This window comes from Thalassophryne amazonica, chromosome 16 (assembly GCF_902500255.1).
Source record: "Thalassophryne amazonica chromosome 16, fThaAma1.1, whole genome shotgun sequence".
Classification (NCBI taxonomy): Eukaryota; Metazoa; Chordata; class Actinopteri; order Batrachoidiformes; family Batrachoididae; genus Thalassophryne; species Thalassophryne amazonica.
In genome coordinates this window covers 64,664,505-64,686,144 of record NC_047118.1, presented here as the reverse complement: position 1 = coordinate 64,686,144, position 21,640 = coordinate 64,664,505, and the positions used below count along the sequence as shown (strand labels likewise).

Below are 21,640 nucleotides of genomic sequence, written 5' to 3'. Positions count from 1 at the left end.
ACCTCGCATACATGGCTATCTGCTCAAGGACCCAAAGGCCGATGTGAGATGACAATCGAAGAGCTACAATCCTTCAAAGAGGAGAAGTGCATCACTGTCACACCCAGCCAAGCCAAGCAATGCGCCTGGACAACCTGGGTCAGTGCAGAACCTAGTAAGCTCACATGGATAATGCTAATGGAAATGGAACTCCTAATGGTCTCATCCCTACTCTACTCGGTCTACGACCTTTTATCAACTGCAACAAATCTGAAACTTTGGAGATATACTGAACTTGGATGCTTGTGCCACGTGCCATAAGGAACATGGCACACTCCATCATGTGCTGTCAGCTTGCAGCCACTCCCTGCAGATGTACACATGGCACCACAACCAAGTCCTGGAGGAAGTGGCAGACATCATCAGGACCCAATGTGACACTTTCAACAGTCAACCAGTCAAGGACCCCAAATCCCAAATCACCTTTTGCAAAGAGGGCACATGTCCATTCCACCACACTCGGAGAGCAAAGCACTCGAAACTCCTTAGTGGTTCTCATGATTCGAAGGTCTCCGTTGACCTCAGTGTAGCTCTGAAATTTCCAATCCACATTGTTAATACCAATGAGCAACCTGACCTCATAATGTGGTCAGATGCAAGCAAGCCAGTGCACCTCGTGGAACTCACTCTCCCATGGCAGGAACGCATACAAACAGAAAAAAAGCCTTCATAGGGCAGTCCACAGTCTCTTCTATCTCAGTTAGCCCTCGTCAACTGCAGCATGCAAGTCGCAACCAAACGTCTACAGTCCGCCGCTGAATGCGCCTCATGTTGGATCTGGTCTAAATCTTGGAACATCACCAAATAATCCCCTTATTCCCACCTGCTGAACTCAGCAATTATACTCCAGCAATCCGGCAGAGCTACTGACATATTCTGTAGACACTCTCTGGTAGCTTCATGCTGCTGGTGGTGCCAGGGATGCCAGTCCCGCCAGTAGCCAACAAAACAGTGCATTCATCCCCAGTTGGCGGTTGATGAGGAGGGTGTCAAATGCAATACCATCCCTGCTGCACCGATTCTCTGGCCAATTTCACGCTGCATTGTCTCCTCACTTGTGAATAAGACCCAGAGGTACTTGAACTGTTTCACCTGGGTCCTACCGCATTCCCTACCCGGAGTAGGCAACCCATCAATTTCCCGTTGAGAGGTATGGCCTCAGATTTAGAGGTGTTGATCCTCATCCCAGCTGCTTCACACTCGGCTGTGAACAACCCAGTGAGTGCTGGAGATCACAGGCCGATGTAGCCAACAGGACCACATCATCTGCAAAAAGCAGTGATGAGACCCTGAGCCCACCAAACTGAATATCCTCCCCCGACTATGCCTTGATATCCTGTCCATGAATATCACAAACAAGATTGGTGACAAGGTGCATCCCTGGTGGACGCCAGCCCCCACCGGAAACGGGTCCGACTTACTGCTGAGAACTGGACCCCCTCACTCCATACTCCCGCAGCACCTTGTACAGCATCTCCCAGTATACCTGATCATACATCCTCTCCAAGTCTACAAAACACATGTAGACTGGATGGGCTACTTATAGGCCCCCTTCAGGATCACAGCCATGGAATCCACATTGTTCATCTTCAATCTGAGGTTTGACTGTCGGCCAGACCCTCCTTTCCAGCACCCTGGAGTAGACTTTACCAGGGAAGCTGAGTAGTCTGATGCCCCTGGAACTGACACACCCTCTCTGTCTCTTTTTTAAATATGGAGACCACCAACTCTGTCTGCCACTCCTTAGACACTGTCCCAGACCTCCATGCAGTGTTGAAGAAACATCTCATCCAAGACAGTCCCTCCACACCCAGAGCCTTCAGCATTTCTGGACGAATCTCATCAACCCCCAGGCTTTGCCACTGCGGAATTGTTTGATTACCTTAGTGACTTCCACCAGGGAAATCTTACATCAATGATTTCCCCCTCAGTGACTTTCCACCAGTGGCTGCTGCAAATGACGTCCCCCCTCAGCTTCCAGCTCTGCCCCTATTACAGAGGGCACTCCAGTCTGATGCAAGAGTTCCTCAAAGTGTTCCTTCTAGTGCCTGGTTGCCTCCTCTGTTGAGGTCAACAGAGTCCTGTCCTTACTGTAGACAGCTTGGATGGTTCCCAGTTTTCCTCTACTGGGGTGCCTCATGGTACGCCAGAAGCCCCTTGGTGCCGACCGAAAGTCCTTCTCCATGGATACTCCAAACTCCTCCCACACCCGCTGCTTTGCCTACCTCACAGCGTCCACTGGTGTCCGCCACAGTGTTCAAGAGTTGCTGCCTCTTGAGGCACCTAAGACCTTTGGGCCATAGCTCCCTGCTGCAGTTTCAGCAATGGAAGCTTTGAACGTTGCTCTTTCTGGTTCAATGCCCCCAACCTCCACAGGGATGCCAGAAAAGCTCTGCCGGAGGTGTGAGGTGAAGCTCTGTCAGACAGTGGGCTCCTCCAGACATTTCCGGTTTACCCGGACTATCTGTTTGGGCTTAAAAGGTCTCTCTAAAGTCTTCTCCCACCCTTTGATCCAACTCACCATGAGATGGTGATCAGTTCACAGCTCTGCCCCTCTCTTTATCCAAGTGTCCAGAACATGCGACTTCATATCAGATGATGCAGTTACAAAATCAATCATAGACCTTCGGCCTAGGGTTTTCTGGTACCAGGTACATTTATGAGCATCGTTATGTTTGAACATGGTATTTGTTCTGGACAGTCCAGGATTAGCACATATGTCCAATAATAAATGACCACTCTGGTTTAGATCAGGAAGACTGTTCCTCCCAATCACACCTCTCTAGGTGTCTCTCTCATTGCCCACATGTGCGTTGAAGTCCTCCACTAAAGCCCCATAGAGGCCTCCAATCAGGGACTCCAATAAGGCTGTTACTTTGGTGCATACGCACAAACAACAGTCATAGTTTACCCTCTCTACTGGGGTAAACTCCAACATAGCAACACTCAGCTAGGGACTCGTGAGTATCCCCACACCCACCTGGTGCCTTACACCCTGGGCAACTTCAGAGAAGAATAAGGTCCAACTCCTATCAAGGAGAGTGGTTCCAGAGCTAAGGCTGTGTGTGAAGGCAAGGCCCACCAGATCTAACCGGTGGCACTCTACCTCTCGGACAAGCTCCAGCTCCTTCTCCCACAGCGAGGTGACATTTCACACCCCCCAGAGCTAGCCTCTGCTGCCCTTGTCTGGTTTGTCAAGGTCCTCGATTTTCACTGGTGACCATGGGACAAGGCACCCAACCCCAGCGGTTCCCAATGTGGGTGGTGAGCTCACAGAGTGGCGATGGAACTTCCATGTTGCCCATTTGGGCTGAGCCCGGTCGTGCTCTGTGTCAAGCCTGGTCACCAGGCACTTGTGAATGGGCCCTCCGTCTGGGCCAGGCTCCAGATGGGGACTCCGGGTTTTTTCTGGGCAAGTTCATGTTTCCTCTTCCTCATTTTTCCATGGTGTCATTGTGAACCATTCTTAGTCTGGCCCCTCGCCTGAGACCAATTTGCCATTGGAGATCCTACCAGGAGCACAAAAGCTCCAGACAACACAGCTCCCAGGTTCATAGGGGCACACAAATCTCTCCACCACAGTAAGGTGATGGTTCCCAGAGAGGGATTATTATTATTATTATTATTATTATTATTTTAAAATACAAACACACACAAGTTTTAGTCCTCCTGCATTATTGAATACAGTTCATGTTTGCTAACAAGCTATGTGTTGTGAATATGCAGTGGTCCACCAGCCGTTGTCAGTCTGGAGCTTCTTGGTCCACCATCTGTTTGTCTTAAAGTAGACCTGCATTGAAATAAATGTGGTCAGATTTCAGAAAGAAATAGCTGATATGTATTTATAAGACCCTTGTGAATGCAAAGTAAATCTGTAAGCCCAAATTTGTAATTCAGCGGAGAAATCTTCATTTAAAAATGACAAATTTGCAGCTAAAATTTAGCCCTCTGTGAAAACAGTTTGTACAGCTGTATCATTTCCATGACGTCAGGGACAAGACGATGCGCTCCCGCCTTCAGTCCGATCCCGCATTGAAATTGATTTTATCTGTTAGTAATGTTACTTATACACGTCCTGGTTTCAACATCCAAAAGTAAGCTGCAATGAATGTGAGATACAGATCTGTGTGCTCAGATCAGCAACGACATCGACAGCGGGCGCCATTCTTCCTCTCCCGCTCTCTGCCTCCGCTGCGCTTATTAAGTCTGCGGGCTCGTTAACGAGCTCTTTAACCGCTGACGCGGGCCACTCACATCTCCCGTGTCTGCTTTGCAGCCGGTATTGTGCCAGATTCAGCGCACAACACCGGCATCACCTCTCTGTCTACTGAATGGAGCTGCAGCACACTTGGCACAAGTCCTGAGATTACGCTCGCTGTTTTAATGCGAAACGGCCAGTACACCTGTTGCTGCAAGGACAGACTTCTTGCGGAAAAATCCACAGCACCCCACGTCTCGGCAATCGGAGCCCCAGAGCTCCATGGACGCTGAGAGAGGTTTATATATTTTTAATGACTGGGATTCTTTGCGGGTCTCGCCTCCATATCCCGCGATGGTACTGGAGGCGAAAGACAGTAGATTTTTATTGCGACACCACTCAATCAAACGGGCGTATGAAAAAGTCCCCCAAAATAATTTTCAAGCACAAATAAAAGAAATGTGTACTCACCAAACGTGCCGCAAGACAATATGAAGCTTTAAAAAAGTAGATCCTTCCGTATAAGACAAGAAAAAGGTGCAGATGCAAACTGACGTAAATCCACAAATTACAATTGCCGCAGTGCATGCTGGGAGAGGGTCTTGTCCGTGACGTCTCGGCAGCGTCCATGATGAGAGGGACAATTTGCGGAGGGCTAAATGTTAGCTGTAAATTTGTCATTTTCAAATGAAGATTTCTCCATTGAATGACAGATCTGGGCTTGCAGATTTACTTTACTACATTCAGAAGGATCTCATGTGTAAATGTAAGTCATTTTTTGTTCAAAAAATCTGACTGCATTTTTTTCAATGCAGGTCTCCTTTAAGTCTAGAGCATCTGAATTCCTGCTTTTTTTTTTTTTTTTATCTCGCTCACTGAACAAAAAAAACTCACTTCCTCCTACTTTCTGTGTGCAAGGACTACTTGTAAATACCTACACAATGTTGGCACGTTCATTTCTAAGGAGGTGGCAGGAAAAGTCTCCTCCAGCCAGACAGTGCAGAAAACAGGCATAATCAGCTGTATTTTCTAGAGAACTATTTCTGCTGCACACCTTAAGCTGGACAGCTGCTTGATGATGCTGCATACAATGCTGTGATTGGGCCTTGTAGCAGGTTCTCTGACAGCTCTCAGTATGAGCGTGTCTCAGCCTGTCATTGCAGTCAGGTTTCAGCGCTATGACCTGACAGGTGCCAGCAATAGCAACAACATAAGGTCATGGAAGACAAGCTGTCACACCAACTTACTGGATGTATTGTGTGTGTTGTGAAGGTGTCGTAACACGGACCCACAACAGGGGGCGCAAATGAACGGACAATGGATAAGAAAAGGAGTAACAACTTAATGTTGTGAAGGCACACAACGGAATACAGACAGAAAAATAATGGATGCCAATTGTACATAAGAGGACTGTGGGCAGGCTCGAAGATAGGAGACCTCTGGTGATCGAAGAGCCGGGGCCCACACCGCTTCCACCACCAACGGCCTGAAGAACACCGGAGCCGCCAAGTCCTGAGTCCCCAGGTGGTCTCTGTCCTCCGTTGTCGGCCCTGGTACTGCTGGCAGACAAGAAACAGATGACGGTGAGTGTGAGTCCTCACGCCCAGCAACCTTTACACACAATTCCTCCGGGAGGGAAAACCTCCACCTCCAGATACGTTATCACTCGTGCAGCTCCTGTTTGTCCCTCTTCTGGATGGAGTGAGAGACGAAGACCGTCGTCCTCTCACTATCCGCCAATCCAATCTCCAACAGACTTCACAGGTGTACGGCTGCACAAAGATCACAATTTGAAAAAACACTCAGAAAGTACAGCAGAGAAGATTACCTCTACTGGTAGATGATTTCTCGGCGAGGAGGTGGAGTTGTAATCCGCTTCTTATGAGGTGGTTGATGAGAGACAGCTGGTGTGGTTGACAAGTGACAGCTGTCACTTCCAGTGGCTCCGGCGCCCTCTCATGCTTGAAGCCCGCACTCCAAGCAGGGCGCCGACTGGTGGTGGTGGGCCAGCAGTACCTCCTCTTCAGCGGCCCACACAACAGTGTGGTGGCATAATGATTCTAAATTACACCTCGTGCATGCAGTATTTGGATGAGCAGCTCACAATATAATGTACTTTTCCCATCAGTCTCCTATCAGGTTTTTTTGCGTGTGTTTCGTGCCTTCTTCCACTCATGGACACCTCAGAAGCCATTCTGATCTTCAGTAATGCCTCACTGCCTCTGAGGTTGAACTCGGATTTAATGAAGACCATCCAAACAGCAGATTTCCTGACATTAATTAGCCTCAAATTGAGCTACAACCCATAGAAAAGATGGTTTCAAATGGTTTAGGATTCAAGGTGCTCTTGAATTGGTGGATTACAAATAAGAGACACTATTTGAACCACTTCTCACCCTGGCTGGTTTACTTTCTATTTTACGTGCACAGTAAAATCACCAGTGTAAAACTAACCCTGACAGTGTTAAATTAACACTGCCAGTGTGCATATGGTTCTACTTTGGCCAGAGTGGGACCATATGTTCATTGTCAGTGTGAATTTAACACTGGTGATTTTACTGTGTTCTTGGTGACAATACCTTTTTGGAAACTTTATCAGTTGAGTAATGATTTCAGAAAACCACTGTGAAGTGTGGTTGTTTTTCTGTCACTCCATGTATTAATTTTTGTGTACTTGTCTTTTGTTTGAAGGGAGACTGAGAGCCTCTTGAACCTCGATAGAGAGAACCACAGGCAGCAGATTCAGCAGGCAGAAATTGCACTTAAACTCAAGAAACAGGTGGAACTCGACTCCGAGAAGACGTGTGCCGACATGAAGGTCCAGGTCTGATGTGCACAGAACTTGAATACACAACCATATTTAAAGCGTGCAAAGCAAAAGTGTACATCAGCTGTGGTATTTGTATACATAGAAACTTTGCGTTATTTTTGCATTTTTTTCAAATGTTCATTTCCTTTTGTGTTTATTTCTGCTGTGGGACAAACACATGTTGAGACAATCACACAGGTACACCCTGAGCCAAAATGTTACTGAGAAAACATCCAACCACATTGGAAGTTCTACACTTAAAGGAGACCTGCATTGAAAAAAATGCAGTCAGATTTTTTGAACAAAAAATGACTTACATTTACACATGAGATCCTTCTGAATGTAGTAAAGTAAATCTGCAAGCCCAGATCTGTCATTCAATGGAGAAATCTTCATTTGAAAATGACAAATTTACAGCTAACATTTAGCCCTCTGCAAATTGTCCCTCTCATCATGGACGCTGCCGAGACGTCATGGACAAGACCCTCTCCCAGCATGCATTGCGCCAATTGTAATTAGTGGATTTACGTCAGTTTGCATCGCTTACCTTTTTGTTTTATATGGAAGGATCGAAGGTTTTTTAAAACTTCATATTGTCTTACGGTACGTTTGGTGAGTATACATTTATTTTTATTTTTGCCTGAAAATTATTTTGGGGGACTTTTTCATTCGCCCGTTTGATTGAGTTGTGTCGCAATGAAAATCTCCTGTCTTTCGCCTCCGGTACCGTCACGGGATATGGAGGTGAGACCCTCAAAGAATCCCAGTCATTAAAAATATATAAACCTCTCTCAGCGTCCATGGAGCTCTGGGGCTCCGATTGCCAAGACGTGCGGTGCTGTGGATTTTGCCGCAAGAAGTCTGTCCTTGCAGCAACAGGTGTACCGGCCGCTTCGCATTAAAACAGCGAGTGTAATCTCAGGACTTGTGCCAAGTATGCTGCAGCTCCATTCAGTAGACAGACAATCTGGCACAACACCGGCTGCAAAGCAGACACGGGAGGTATGAGTGGCCCGCGTCGGCGGTTAACGAGCCCGCAGACTTAATAAGCTCAGCGGAGGCAGAGAGCGGGAGAGGAAGAACGGCGCCTGCTGTCAATGTCGTTGCTGATCTGAGCACACAGATCTCTATCTCACATTCATTGCAGCTTACTTTTGGATGTTGAAACCAGGATGTGTATAAGTAACATTACTAACAGATAAAATCAATTTCAATGCGGGATCGGACTGAAGGCGGGAGCGCGTCGTCTTGTCCCTGACGTCATGGAAATGATATGGCTGTACAAACTGTTTTCACAGAGGGCTAAATTTTAGCTGCAAATTTGTCATTTTTAAACGAAGATTTCTCCGCTGAATTACAAATTTGGGCTTACAGATTTACTTTACTGCATTCACAAGGGTCTTATAAATACATATCAGCTATTTCTTTCTGAAATCTGACCACATTTATTTCAATACAGGTCTGCTTTAAGGATTCACATGAACACGGGATGTTATAATGAAAGAGAATGAACAGATATTAGGTTTGAGTCTACACCTGGTTTTCAATGACAATATATTCAACTCAAGCCTCAGCTGTTCCTTGTTTAGGGTCCCTTCTCACATAGTACGAAGAAGTACAAATCAGGGTGAATCACGGCAGAACAGCTCGTATGACTGAACCACGAAAACATCAAGCTGATGGGCAGACGTGAACGATCCCACTGCGTTCCCACTGCAATGACACCGTCACAGTGGGAGCAGCTGGAGCATGTGTAACCACATTGCGCAGCTGCTGTGAAAAAATAAATAAATAGATGGCACCCATTGGATTCAAACCTGCACTTTACAAATGCTCTGCTTGCCAGCCAGAAATTTTACCACTGCGCTACCATCACTGGTCTGTAAAAGGTGCGGAAAAATGCCTGAAATCAACAAGGAGATGGTATTTAAAAAAAAAATAAAACCACACACCATTGGAAAAACATTGCATTTTATTTAATCCCTCTTATCAGGCATACAATACAAGTATGTATACAAGAAAGTGCCGTCTGTTCCTCTGCAGCTGACCCATGGTCACTGACCTACAGTGAAATTAATGTGAAATGAACCTACAAACCTACAGGGAAATGAAATGACATGAATGGAGCGCTCTTATCATGTCCACATCTACTGGTCCGGTGTGTCCAGCCGGCCCCGCGTGTCTTGTGGATGGCGTGCTGCAGGACATGTGAAACAGAGCTCACGTGGGTGACGTGACATTCAGATCACCTGCTGCGTGTTATGATCCGACGGTCCATATCACCTGGGGCAGCCTGTCAATGTGCACGCTGTGCGCTCGCTCTCTGCAGCCGGCTGCAACAGCGATATTTGTTTTTGTGTATGTCCACGTGAGGACAGCAAGCAGACACATGCACGTCACAGTGAACAGTTCATGTCCGTCCAAACACGATACGTGTTCTGCAGCTGGGATGTCCAGAACCAGAGATCTTAACAGCTGAGGCTGTCAGCAGCCACACCCACTGTCTGTCCAGTGCACACACACATTCTCTTTTTTGTGTTATGTGAGCTGTCAGTGAGTCTCTGGTCAGCAGTTGATAGGCATCCTGCTGTGCTGTGAGCGCTCAGACCTCCTTGCCCGGCCACCCATGTGACCATGTCTGTGCAGCATACATATCAGCATTTTATGCAAGTGTGCCCCCCCCCCCCCCCCCCCCCCACACACACACACCATATGTGTTGGGGGGAGGGGGGGGGAGCCACACGTATGCCACATGTGTTTTGGGTAGGGGGGAGCGCGACACAAGCGCACACGTGCGATACACATGCAGGCCACATGTGTGTTGCTTTTTGCAAAGCCACACTCTTGGGGGCACTTAGACAAATTTCACATCCAGCTCGAAAGTGATCATCTGCTGACTGTTTTCATGCTAACAGCGCAAATGGCCACACATTTTCTAAGTGCCAAGCGAAGCTGTTGGGTGTTTGTGTGTGTGCTCTGATTTTTCACAATTGGCTTGCAATTCCTCCTTCGTGCGCATAGTCGACTTAAATCTTATGTGTGAAGGGGCCCTTAAAGAGGTCATACAAATACAACTTTGTGTTTTCAAATTTCTGACCTCTACTTGAGCTATGAGTGGTTTCAGTATCACTTGATTGGTCAGGTTACTTTTGCCATGTTTGACTTTGTTCACGACTTCATCTATGAAACCACAACAACATTCCTAGGAAACGTTGCTAAACTCAGCTGTGGTAATCTGCAGTTTTTTCATTGCCTGTAGCTTGTTCTTGATATACATGTTTTTATTGGTTAAAAAGAGTTTAGTCACATACACACATATTTTGTTAAAGCAGAGGTGTACTCATATTCCACCTTATGTATTTCTCTCTGTACTACCGCTTTTCCCAGTTTCTAAAGATTTGCATAATAAGCCTTTTCATAGCACATTTAATCTTTCTTATATTAAAATAAAATTTATATAACAGCTAAGAACATTATTATCACCAAGCTATTCCAAATGAATAAAATCGTTATTATTCAGCTCATTAAGCAGTTTCATGTATTTCGCATGCTGACATGCTGACCTCACTTCATCTTCAGTGGGCGGGATGTTGAACAGAGAACAGGTCACTCGTGTTAAGCAGTCAGACTCATTAGCACGTTAGGGCTGGCTCGTGCTCAGCACTCCACGCAGTGTGGGCTTCTGTTTAGCGGGAGAGCTTTCCAGTCAATACCTGCTTATCTGTGAGGCTGTTATACATCTCACTTTGGCTACATGCTGTGTGTGTGCATTAGACGTGAAACTGCTGAGTTCAACTCATGAAACCTATAAATGGAAAACAGTAGCATGTCACTAATCTGTCAGCACGGACTTAACGTCCATGACTTTGAGGGGGTATGATACAACAGAAAAGGTTATAACGACAGATAGAAATGCAAGTGTCAGTTATATGCACAACCAAGACGGAAAGAATGCAGGTGTCATGGGAAAATGTGAAATATACAATCACCGGCCACTTTATTAGTTACACCTATTCAATTGCCTGTTAATACAGTTACCTAATCAGCCAATCACATGTCAGCAAATCAATGATTTTAGGCATCTAGATGCTGAAGTTCAAACCGAACATCAAAATGGGGGAAGAAACGGGATTTAATTGACTTCAAATGTGGCAGGTTGTTGGTGCCAGGTGGGCTGGTCTGAGTATTTCATAAATTGCTGATCTACTGAGATTTTCACACACAACCATGTCTAGGGTTCATAGAGAATAGGCACCTACATCTGAAGAGTTAGAGGACTTAGCCAAGGATCGGGAGGTGTGGGTTGAGCTACTTGGTCAACTGCCACTGCGACCCAAACACGAATGAGTGGCAGAAAATGGATGGATGAATGAATGAAATGACAAGACTACAACCCCTGGCAATAATTATGGAATCACCGGCCTCGGAGGATGTTCATTCAGTTGTTTAATTTTGTAGAAAAAAAGCAGATCACAGACATGACACAAAACTAAAGTCTTTTCAAATGGCAACTTTCTGGCTTTAAGAAACACTATAAGAAATCAGGAAAAATAATTGTGGCAGTCAGTAACAGTTACTTTTTTAGACCAAGCAGAGGGAAAAAAAAAAAAATGGAATCACTCAATTCTGAGGAATAAATTATGGAATCACCCTGTAAATTTTCAGCCCCAAAACTAACACCTGCATCAAATCAGATCTGCTCATTAGTCCGCATCTAAAAAGGAGTGATCACACCTTGGAGAGCTGTTGCACCAAGTGGACTGACATGAATCATGGCTCCAACATGAGAGATGTCAATTTAAACAAAGGAGAGGATTATCAAACTCTTAAAAGAGGGTAAATCATCACGCAATGTTGCAAAAGATGTTGGTTGTTCATAGTCAGCTGTGTCTAAACTCTGGCCCAAATAGAAACAACATGGGAAGGTTGTTATCGGCAAACATACTGGTAGACCAAGGAAGACAGAAAACTTAAAGCAATATGTCTCAAAAATCGAAAATGCACAACAAAACAAATGAGGAACGAATGGGAGGAAACTGGAGTCAACGTCTGTGACCGAACTATAAGAAACCGCCTAAAGGAAATGGGATTTACATACAGAAAAGCTAAACGAAAGCCATCATTAACACCTAAACAGAAAAAAAAACAAGGTTACAATGGGCTAAGGAAAAGCAATCGTGGACTGTGGATGACTGGATGAAAGTCATATTCAGTGATGAATCTCGAATCTGCATTGGGCAAGGTGATGATGCTGGAACTTTTGTTTGGTGCTGTTCCAATGAGATTTATAAAGATGACTGCCTGAAGGGAACATGTAAATTTCCACAGTCATTGATGATATGGGGCTGCATGTCAGGTAAAGACACTGGGGAGATGGCTTCATTACATCATCAATAAATGCACACGTTTACGTTGATATTTTGGACACTTTTCTTATCCCATCAATTGAAAGGATGTTTGGGGATGATGAAATCATTTTTCAAGATGATAATGCATCTTGCCATAGAGCAAAAACTGTGAAAACATTCCTTGCAAAAAGACACATAGGGTCAATGTCATGGCCTGCAAATATTCTGGATCTTAATCCAATTGAAAATCTTTGGTGGAAGTTGAAGAAAATGGTCCATGACAAGGCTCCAACCTGCAAAGCTGATCTGGCAACAACAATCAGAGAAAGTTGGAGCCAGATTGATGAAGAGTACTGTTTGTCACTCATTAAGTCCATGCCTCAGAGACTGCAAGCTGTTGTAAAAGCCAGAGGTGGTGCAACAAAATACTAGTGATGTGTTGGTGCGTTCTTTTGTTTTTCATGATTCCATAATTTTTTCCTCAGAATTGAGTGATTCCATATTTTTTTCCCTCTGCTTGGTCTAAAAAAGTAACCGTTACTGACTGCCACAAAATTTGTTTCTTAAAGCCAGAAAGTTGCCATTTGAAATGACTTTAGTTTTGTGTCATGTCTGTGATCTGCTTTTTTTCTACAAAATTAAACAACTGAATGAACATCCTCCGAGGCCAGTGATTCCATAATTTTTGCCAGGGGTTGTAATAACAAGCTCTTTCTCCTGTGTGGATTTGCTAGCGTTCATCAAATGGATACTGTAGACAAGTTTTTATGAAATAATGGTAAAAGGGTGTTTAATGTAGACTCAGTGTTCCGGTGTTGCAAACCAAATGCCCCCCCCCCCCCCCCCCCCCCAATAAATAAATAAATAAATAAATAAAATAAAAAATAAAAAATTGGTCCACCCTGCCTCCACTGGGCATGTGTCATTTCGGACCATAGCAGCACGTCTGAGACAGCGTCTCTTCACCCAAAGCGATCAAATGCATTAGTGGGATTATTAACCATCAGATGATAAAGGTAAAACCTCTTAAATCATTCTAAAGTCAATTTCAAGCAGAAACAAGGGCGTTTTAATCAGACACTCGCCAATATACGCTGTGACCCTTTGAAATGACCGAAGCATGCATCAGCTAGCAGCTCGTTTAGCCGCGGTGCTCTGATCACTTCATGCGTCTGTTATGATGAAATAATGCTGAATTTATGTGGAAATGATGGTTGTACAAAAGCTGCAGACATCTGTCGCTGAGATAGATTATGACTGGAGTGCAGTTTGAAGCAGAAACGAGGTGTTAATCCGTGAACTGCGGCTAATGACGCATGTGCAGTGAAGCAAGGCAGACCAAATTTTAGAGGGGACCGTTCGGTCTGCGACACTGGGACACTGCGTGGTGTCTACTCAGGATCCTGTACTTCCTGGGGAAACACAGACAAGAGTGTATCATATGCATCTTTGATAGCTGCAAGGGGTTTGTCATTTAAAGGTGTGTTAACCTTTTCATTTTGCAGAAAAGTGGGTGTTTTTAGGCCCCAAATCTCCTTTATTTGGTGAAAAGGGGGTATTTTTCATGAAAACCTCCTTGAAAAGAGGTAGTTACATTTGCCAGAAGGCACAAGGTAGAATCAGTCTAATATCTGATATGCTTTCTTCTATTAAAGTCCTTTTCTGTTCCATGATAATGGTTTAATGGTTTTTCTTTTGTCAAACAGCCGAATAGTTTCATCTCTTTTTGGATTGATGGAAATTGCAGTTGCTAAAGATAAAAAAGTAACCAATAGTTCCTTTTTAATGGGTTTTAGTAAAGTTAAACCTTACTTGGTAAGGTTAAACCTTACTAAGTAAAGCGCCTTGTGGCAACTTTGTTGTGATTTGGTGCTATATAAATGCAATAAATAAAATTGAATTGAATTGTTTTGCAACAGCTGAAGCACCTTTATGGAAGGGCATACATGTTTTCTGTGTCCAGTTCCCAGAGCTCCATTGTTTTGATGGTCACAACCTGTTTTCTATCGCTTAATGCAGTAACTTTCGCTGTGATTTACTTGACAATGGACTGGTCAAAAATTTCTTAAATTGATATCCATAAAGTGATGTGTGGAAAAGAAATTTTCTATTTTTGTGAAATGAATCTGGAATCAGAAGCTCACAGATTTGAAATTTTTCTCCACAATATTGTTTCTGTAGATGAAACCTGGGTCCACTGTTAAGAAACCAAAACAAAATTTAATCCTATGGAATATTGAAAAAAAAAACTCGCCACAGACAAAAAAAAACAAAAAAAATCAACTCACAAACTTTGGCTGGATAAGTCATGTCAACAGTTTTTTGGGGATGTAGATGGTCTTACACAGTAAAATCACCAGTGTAAAACTAACACTGACAGTGTTAATTTAACACTGTCGGTGTACATATGGTCCTACTCTGGCCATAGTGGGAACATATGTACACTGTCAGTGTTAATTTAACACGTGATTTTACTGTGTACCCATATTGAATTCCTGGAACATGGGACAACAGTTTTCTCAACTCATTCCATAGAGACTCTCCAAGCTTTTAAAAAGCCCTTAGGTAGAATTCGAATGGAGAAAGAGAATGTTTTGCTGCAGCATGACAATGCTTGGGCACAGACTTCTCATGCCACTATGAAAGAGCTGAGGAAGCTGAATCTTGACACATTACCGCATCCAGCACACAGTCCAGATTTGGTGCCATGTAATTTCCATCTTATCCCGAAAATGAAGGAAGACCTTCGTCGAAATCTGTACGACTCCAATGATGAACTTCAAAATGCACTCAGGAGCTGGTTGCGGAAACAGAAATGGCTTCACTAAACTTGGTCATCATTCGCGACTGTGTTGAAAAATGAAGATATGTAATTAAAGTAGAAATTCTAAGGAAAATTTTTGTTTCATTCTTTAAAATTTTCCCATCCACCCACAAGTGTTTTTTTTTTTTTTTTTTTTTTCTTTTTCATTTAACCTTTATTTTACTAGGGAAGTCCCATTGAGATTAAAAACCTCTTTTTTCAAGGGAACCCTGGCCAAAATGCAGCAATAAAAATACAGTTACAGTATAAATAAATTAATAAATTAATTAATTAAAACAAGTACATGTGAAGGAGGCTGCCTCAAGTGCTCTGTCTGGCTTTAAAGTCATTTAATGTGATCAGTTCTGTAAGTTTCCAGTCCTTTTGCAAAGTGTTCCATGAAGAAGGGGCAGAGAAGGTGAAGGACCTTTTTCCAGTTTCAGTGCGGACATAAGGAACAGAGAGTAGCAAATGTTCATTGGAACGCAAACCATAAGAATCAACACTTCTCTGTGTGATTAAGTTACAGATGTATGAGGGCAGTAATCCAAGCATGGCCTTATAAATAAAAGTATACCAGTGGATCAACCTCCTGGTGGACAAAGAAGGCCATCTCACTCGAGAATACAGTTCACAATGATGAGTCAGGGTCCTACAGTTCGTAATGAACCTCAAGGAAGCATGATATACAGAGTCAATCTTTCTCAGGCACTGAGCTGAAGCATTCATATATAACAGGTCTTGGAAGCATTACATTTTTTTTCTTTTTTTTGGTGTATGGTGATTACATCACATGTAGTCTGATGCTCCCCAAATATCAGCGTTATGAATTTTAAGGTTTGCAACAAAGTACAGATTAAATAGAAGCTGCTGTACACTTGTTTGTTTTACACCAACATTGTGTGATTTATGTTCGTTGTACTGTATGTTGAATCTTTTACAGTCATTAAAATATCTTGTGTACCTTCTGTTGTCATCCTTCTAGATGCAGAAGATTAAGAAGGACCTGATCTGCTCCCAGTCCTTCAGAGAGAACCTGGTCAAGGATTTCTCCCAGCAACTTAACACAGTCAGACAGCAGTATGAGCAGCAAGTACGAGTCTGTTACGTTTGTCCATCTGTCTGCAGTGTGTGTATCTAACTGTATCTGCATGTGTGAAGGCATGTAGCCACAGGAAAGAATTCTCTCCTTGCATCATTCATCAGCACATTATCTGTTCCCCATAATCAGCGAACATGCAGTCTGTCAGAGCGAGCTGACGGGGCTGATATCCATACGGATAGTCTTTTATTCCTCCTCATCGGTTCCACCTGATTAATTTATCATGATAAGGGACATGCGTTTGATTAAGTTTAGATTGTGTCATTAAATATCTGGTTTAAAACTAATGCAGTCTGCGTTATCGTTACATCTCAGTTACTCTTGATTGTTGCTTCAAACTGTTTTCATAAGTCAATGAAATCTAACAGAGATGGGAGTACATCTTTTATAAAATAGCACATTCAATTAATCTACATAATTATGTCATTGGAGGATGTGCACAGTTTACTTTTCTATTATTTAAAAGTCTTCTGTTGCCTTCCACTGGGATTTTTCTCCCATCTTTTAGTGTACATCTTTAATATAACCAACCATTTTAGCCATAACAGGTATGCAGTTTAATAAAATCTTATCTTCTTTATCGAATGACCTTTGTATTTCCCAAAGGTAAGCTTCCATTATCATTTTTTGTTTCTGTGTGTAGTTTACTGATGTCGATAATGTTCAGAGTAATATATTGTTCCCTGATGTTATCATTTTAATTAAAATACTTATTGGAACACTGGGTAGCATGTACAAAAGTATAATTGTTGGGATTAAGACTTGTCATCTTATTAGACATTGACGAACAAGTTATCATTATGGGGATGTGATGGCCCAGCGGTTAAGCGTTGGGCTTGAGACCAGAGGATCCTTGGTTCAAATCCCAGCCTGACCGGAAATCACTAAGGGCCCTTGGGCAAGGTCCCTAATCCTGTACTTGTTCCGGGTGTTTAGTGAGCGCTTTGTATGGCAGCACCTTGACATCGGGGTGAATGTGAGGTATTACTGTAAAGCACTTTGAGCATCTGATGGAGATGAAAAAGCGTTGTATAAATGTAGTCTGTTTAGCCACCTTATTCCTGAGGGCGCTGCTGTAGAAGCGATTATGGGTGTAACTTCCTGTTAGACACCGGAAGTAGCACTGTGCCATTATCTTCTAACGGTTTTTGTTTCCCGTACCGGTTTATTTTAAAGCTTGTTTCCTTTTCTAAATGATGATCAGCTCCCGTAGCATTTAAAAATGTCCTTGCGCAGCTTGGGAACATGTGCTGTTCGCAGTTTTACTAACATCCAGACAAAGTTAAATATGCGGCTACAACAGCAATGTTTTGTACATGGAGCTAGACTGAGAGAGTTTCCACTTCCAACTGAGGGATGAGGAACCCAGAAGGATGTGACAGAAAATCTCAACTTGAAAAGACAACCTAAAACATTACACGTGTGCTTTTCATTTTGTTGGAAAAAAAAAAAAAAGTCAGCAGAGGAACGTCTTACTTTGTGGTTGGGATATGACAGACCACTGGAGAAGATAAAGATGATTTACATCAGTGTCACGAGAATAACAGGTATGACTTCATGTGTCTGCAGTACACAGTACTTTAATATTAGTCATTAACAACAACATGTGTTACTCTTTTCTGAGCAGTTAAAATGTAACATGCGTTTGGACTGCTGGTCAGTATGAACCTAAAAATGCCATAATTTCAGTACAGACAAACTTTCAACAATGCAGTATTTTATTCTCAATTAGAAATTAATATTGTAGCTGTTATGTACCAGATTTTTTCTTGGCTTCTGGAGCACAGAGGTGATGCTGTTACCTATGGGAAGTAGTGGGGTTGATGGAAGATTAATGGTGTAATAAAAGTGTTGTAATGAAAACCCTAATGCATCACTTCTTGATAATCATGTCCTGTATTGCTGCCCTCAGTTGAACAAGATGAGATAGATCAGGGTGAAGAAGTCCTCATGTGATGCCGGTGGAGGATCACACCTGTTCAAAGGGCCCACCACCAGGACCGCCACACCCTGGAGCTGACTGCATCTTAGAGAGTGATGTAGACTCCTGTCTGTATGCAGGGATTCCACTTACAGAATTTCAAACACTTCACCATCAGTGCCAGTTGTGGCTCAAATTCTGTTGACAAGCTCACAAGCTCAGGTCAGCAAGACAGTGGGACTGTGGATAGTCATTATATGTGAACACATGAAGGATCTCATTGTGTGGTTGCCTTGTGAAAGAATCAAAGTAACGTTGCCAAAAGCTTTTAAAGAGCACGTTTCTAACACAACCTGTGTAATTGACTGAACAGAGACAGTTTTCAAAAAGCAAAAACCCTGGATTCAAGAAGTGAGTCATACCGACACTTTTATGCAAACACACAGTTAAGTATTTAGTGGCTGTTTCCCCCTGGAATAATCATGTTTATTTCTGATGCTTATGGTGGAAATTGTGACATGTACAGAACACATCATCTTTTTTTTTTTTTTATTTGGAACATATATTGAAAATGTATTGAAAACACTGTTTCCCTTGTAACAATAAAAGAAATAAACAACGTAATGTGACTTATTTCCATCTTTCCTTATTTTCCTTCACACAGTGCTCTTTTGTTGTCTGTATCACACATTACACCTGATTACTGTATTTTTAAGAGATTCAGATATAGTTGTAGACAAAAGTTTGGGCACCTCTGATACGCATTGGTTGTCAGAAATTTCAGTTAAATATACCATATAGCAGATGAACACACCAGACCACCAATAACCAGTAAAAATCTATTTAAGCATAAAAATTAAAAAAAAAATAATAATAATATAGCACCTTCAACTGCACCACAGACTAAAACAGTTAAATGTCGTTTATTAAACATTAGGTCTCTCTCTTCTAAGTCCCTGTTAGTAAATGATAATTGATCAACACATTGATTTATTCTGCCTTACAGAAACCTGGTTACAGCAGGATGAATATGTTAGTTTAAATGAGTCAACACCCCCGAGTCACACTAACTGCCAGAACGCTCGTAGCACGGTCCGAGGCGGAGGATTAGCAGCAGTCTTCCATTCCAGCTTATTAATTAATCCAAAACCCAGACAGAGCTTTAATTCATTTGAAAGCTTGACTCTTAGTCTTGTCCATCCAAATTAGAAGTCCCAAAAACCAGTTTTATTTGTTATTATCTATCGTCCACCTGGTCGTTACTGTGAGTTTCTCTGTGAATTTTCAGACCTTTTGTCTGACTTAGTGCTTAGCTCAGATAAGATAATTATAGTGGGCAATTTTAACATCTACACAGATGCTGAGAATGACAAGCCTCAACATTACATTTAACACTGCTTTCAACACTGTTTCAGTGATGCCGGTATTTGGTTAGACTCTTTCTCTCCGATTGTTCTGAGTTATTTTCATTAGTTGCTTCATCCAAACCATCAACATGTCTATTAAACCCCATTCCTACCAGGCTGCTCAAGGAAGCCCTACCATTAATTAATGCTTTGATCTTAAATATGATCAATCTATCTTTATTAGTTGGCTATGTACCACAGGCTTTTAAGGTGGCAGTAATTAAACCATTACTTAAAAAGCCATCACTTGACCCAGCTATCTTAGCTAATTATAGGCCAATCTCCAACCTTCCTTTTCTCTCAAAAATTCTTGAAAGGGTAGTTGTAAAACAGCTAACTGATCATCTGCAGAGGAATGGTCTATTTGAAGAGTTTCAGTCAGGTTTTAGAATTCATCATAGTACAGAAACAGCATTAGTGAAGGTTACAAATGATCTTATGGCCTCAGACAGTGGACTCATCTCTGTGCTTGTTCTGTTAGACCTCAGTGCTGCTTTTGATACTGTTGACCATAAAATTTTATTACAGAGATTAGAGCATGCCATAGGTATTAAAGGCACTGCGCTGCGGTGGTTTGAATCATATTTATCTAATAGATTACAATTTGTTCATGTAAATGGGGAATCTTCTTCACAGACTAAGGTTAATTATGGAGTTCCACAAGGTTCTGTGCTAGGACCAATTTTATTCACTTTATACATGTTTCCCTTAGGCAGTATTATTAGACAGCATTACTTAAATTTTCATTGTTACGCAGATGATACCCAGCTTTATCTATCCATGAAGCCAGAGGACACACACCAATTAGCTAAACTGCAGGATTGTCTTACAGACATAAAGACATGGATGACCTCTAATTTCCTGCTTTTAAACTCAGATAAAACTGAAGTTATTGTACTTGGCCCCACAAATCTTAGAAACCTGGTGTCTAACCAGATCCTTACTCTGGATGGCATTACCCTGACCTCTAGTAATACTGTGAGAAATCTTGGAGTCATTTTTGATCAGGATATGTCATTCAATGTGCATATTAAACAAATATGTAGGACTGCTTTTTTGCATTTGCGCAATATCTCTAAAATTAGAAAGGTCTTATCTCAGAGTGATGCTGAAAAACTAATTCATGCATTTATTTCCTCTAGGCTGGACTATTGTAATTCATTATTATCAGGTTGTCCTAAAAGTTCCCTGAAAAGCCTTCAGTTAATTCAAAATGCTGCAGCTAGAGTACTGACAGGGACTAGAAGGAGAGAGCATATCTCACTCATATTGGCCTCGCTTCATTGGCTTCCTGTTAATTCTAGAATAGAATTTAAAATTCTTCTTCTAACTTATAAGGTTTTGAATAATCAGGTCCCATCTTATCTTAGGGACCTCATAGTACCATATCACCCCAATAGAGCGCTTCGCTCTCACACTGCAGGCTTACTTGTAGTTCCTAGGGTTTGTAAGAGTAGAATGGGAGGCAGAGCCTTCAGCTTTCAGGCTCCTCTCCTGTGGAACCAGCTCCCAATTCAGATCAGGGAGACAGACACCCTCTCTACTTTTAAGATTAGGCTTAAAACTTTCCATTTTGCTAAAGCTTATAGTTAGGGCTGGATCAGGTGACCCTGAACCATCCCTTAGTTATGCTGCTATAGACTTAGACTGCTGGGGGGTTCCCATGATGCACTGAGTGTTTCTTTCTCTTTTTGCTCTGTATGCACCACTCTCTATTTAATCATTAGTGATTGATCTCTGCTCCCCTCCACAGCATGTCTTTTTCCTGGTTCTCTCCCTCAGCCCCAACCAGTCCCAGCAGAAGACTGCCCCTCCCTGAGCCTGGTTCTGCTGGAGGTTTCTTCCTGTTAAAAGGGAGTTTTTCCTTCCCACTGTCGCCAAGTGCTTGCTCACAGGGGGTCGTTTTGACCGTTGGGGTTTTTCCGTAATTATTGTCTGGCCTTGCCTTACAATATAAAGCACCTTGGGGCAACTGTTTGTTGTGATTTGGCGCTATATAAATAAAATTGATTTG

The 21,640-nt window shown here is 42.7% G+C and overlaps 1 protein-coding gene across 1 annotated transcript in view; it reads left to right on the top strand.

Moving 5' to 3' along the window:
- Positions 1-21,640, top strand: part of LOC117528620 (axin-2-like) — a 510,972-nt gene that overhangs the window by 171,478 nt on the left and 317,854 nt on the right. Inside the window, exons 18-19 of the mRNA XM_034191241.1 lie at positions 6,929-7,061; positions 16,183-16,290. Coding sequence (XP_034047132.1) covers positions 6,929-7,061; positions 16,183-16,290 — 241 coding nt within the window. The remainder of the gene's footprint in view (positions 1-6,928; positions 7,062-16,182; positions 16,291-21,640) is intronic.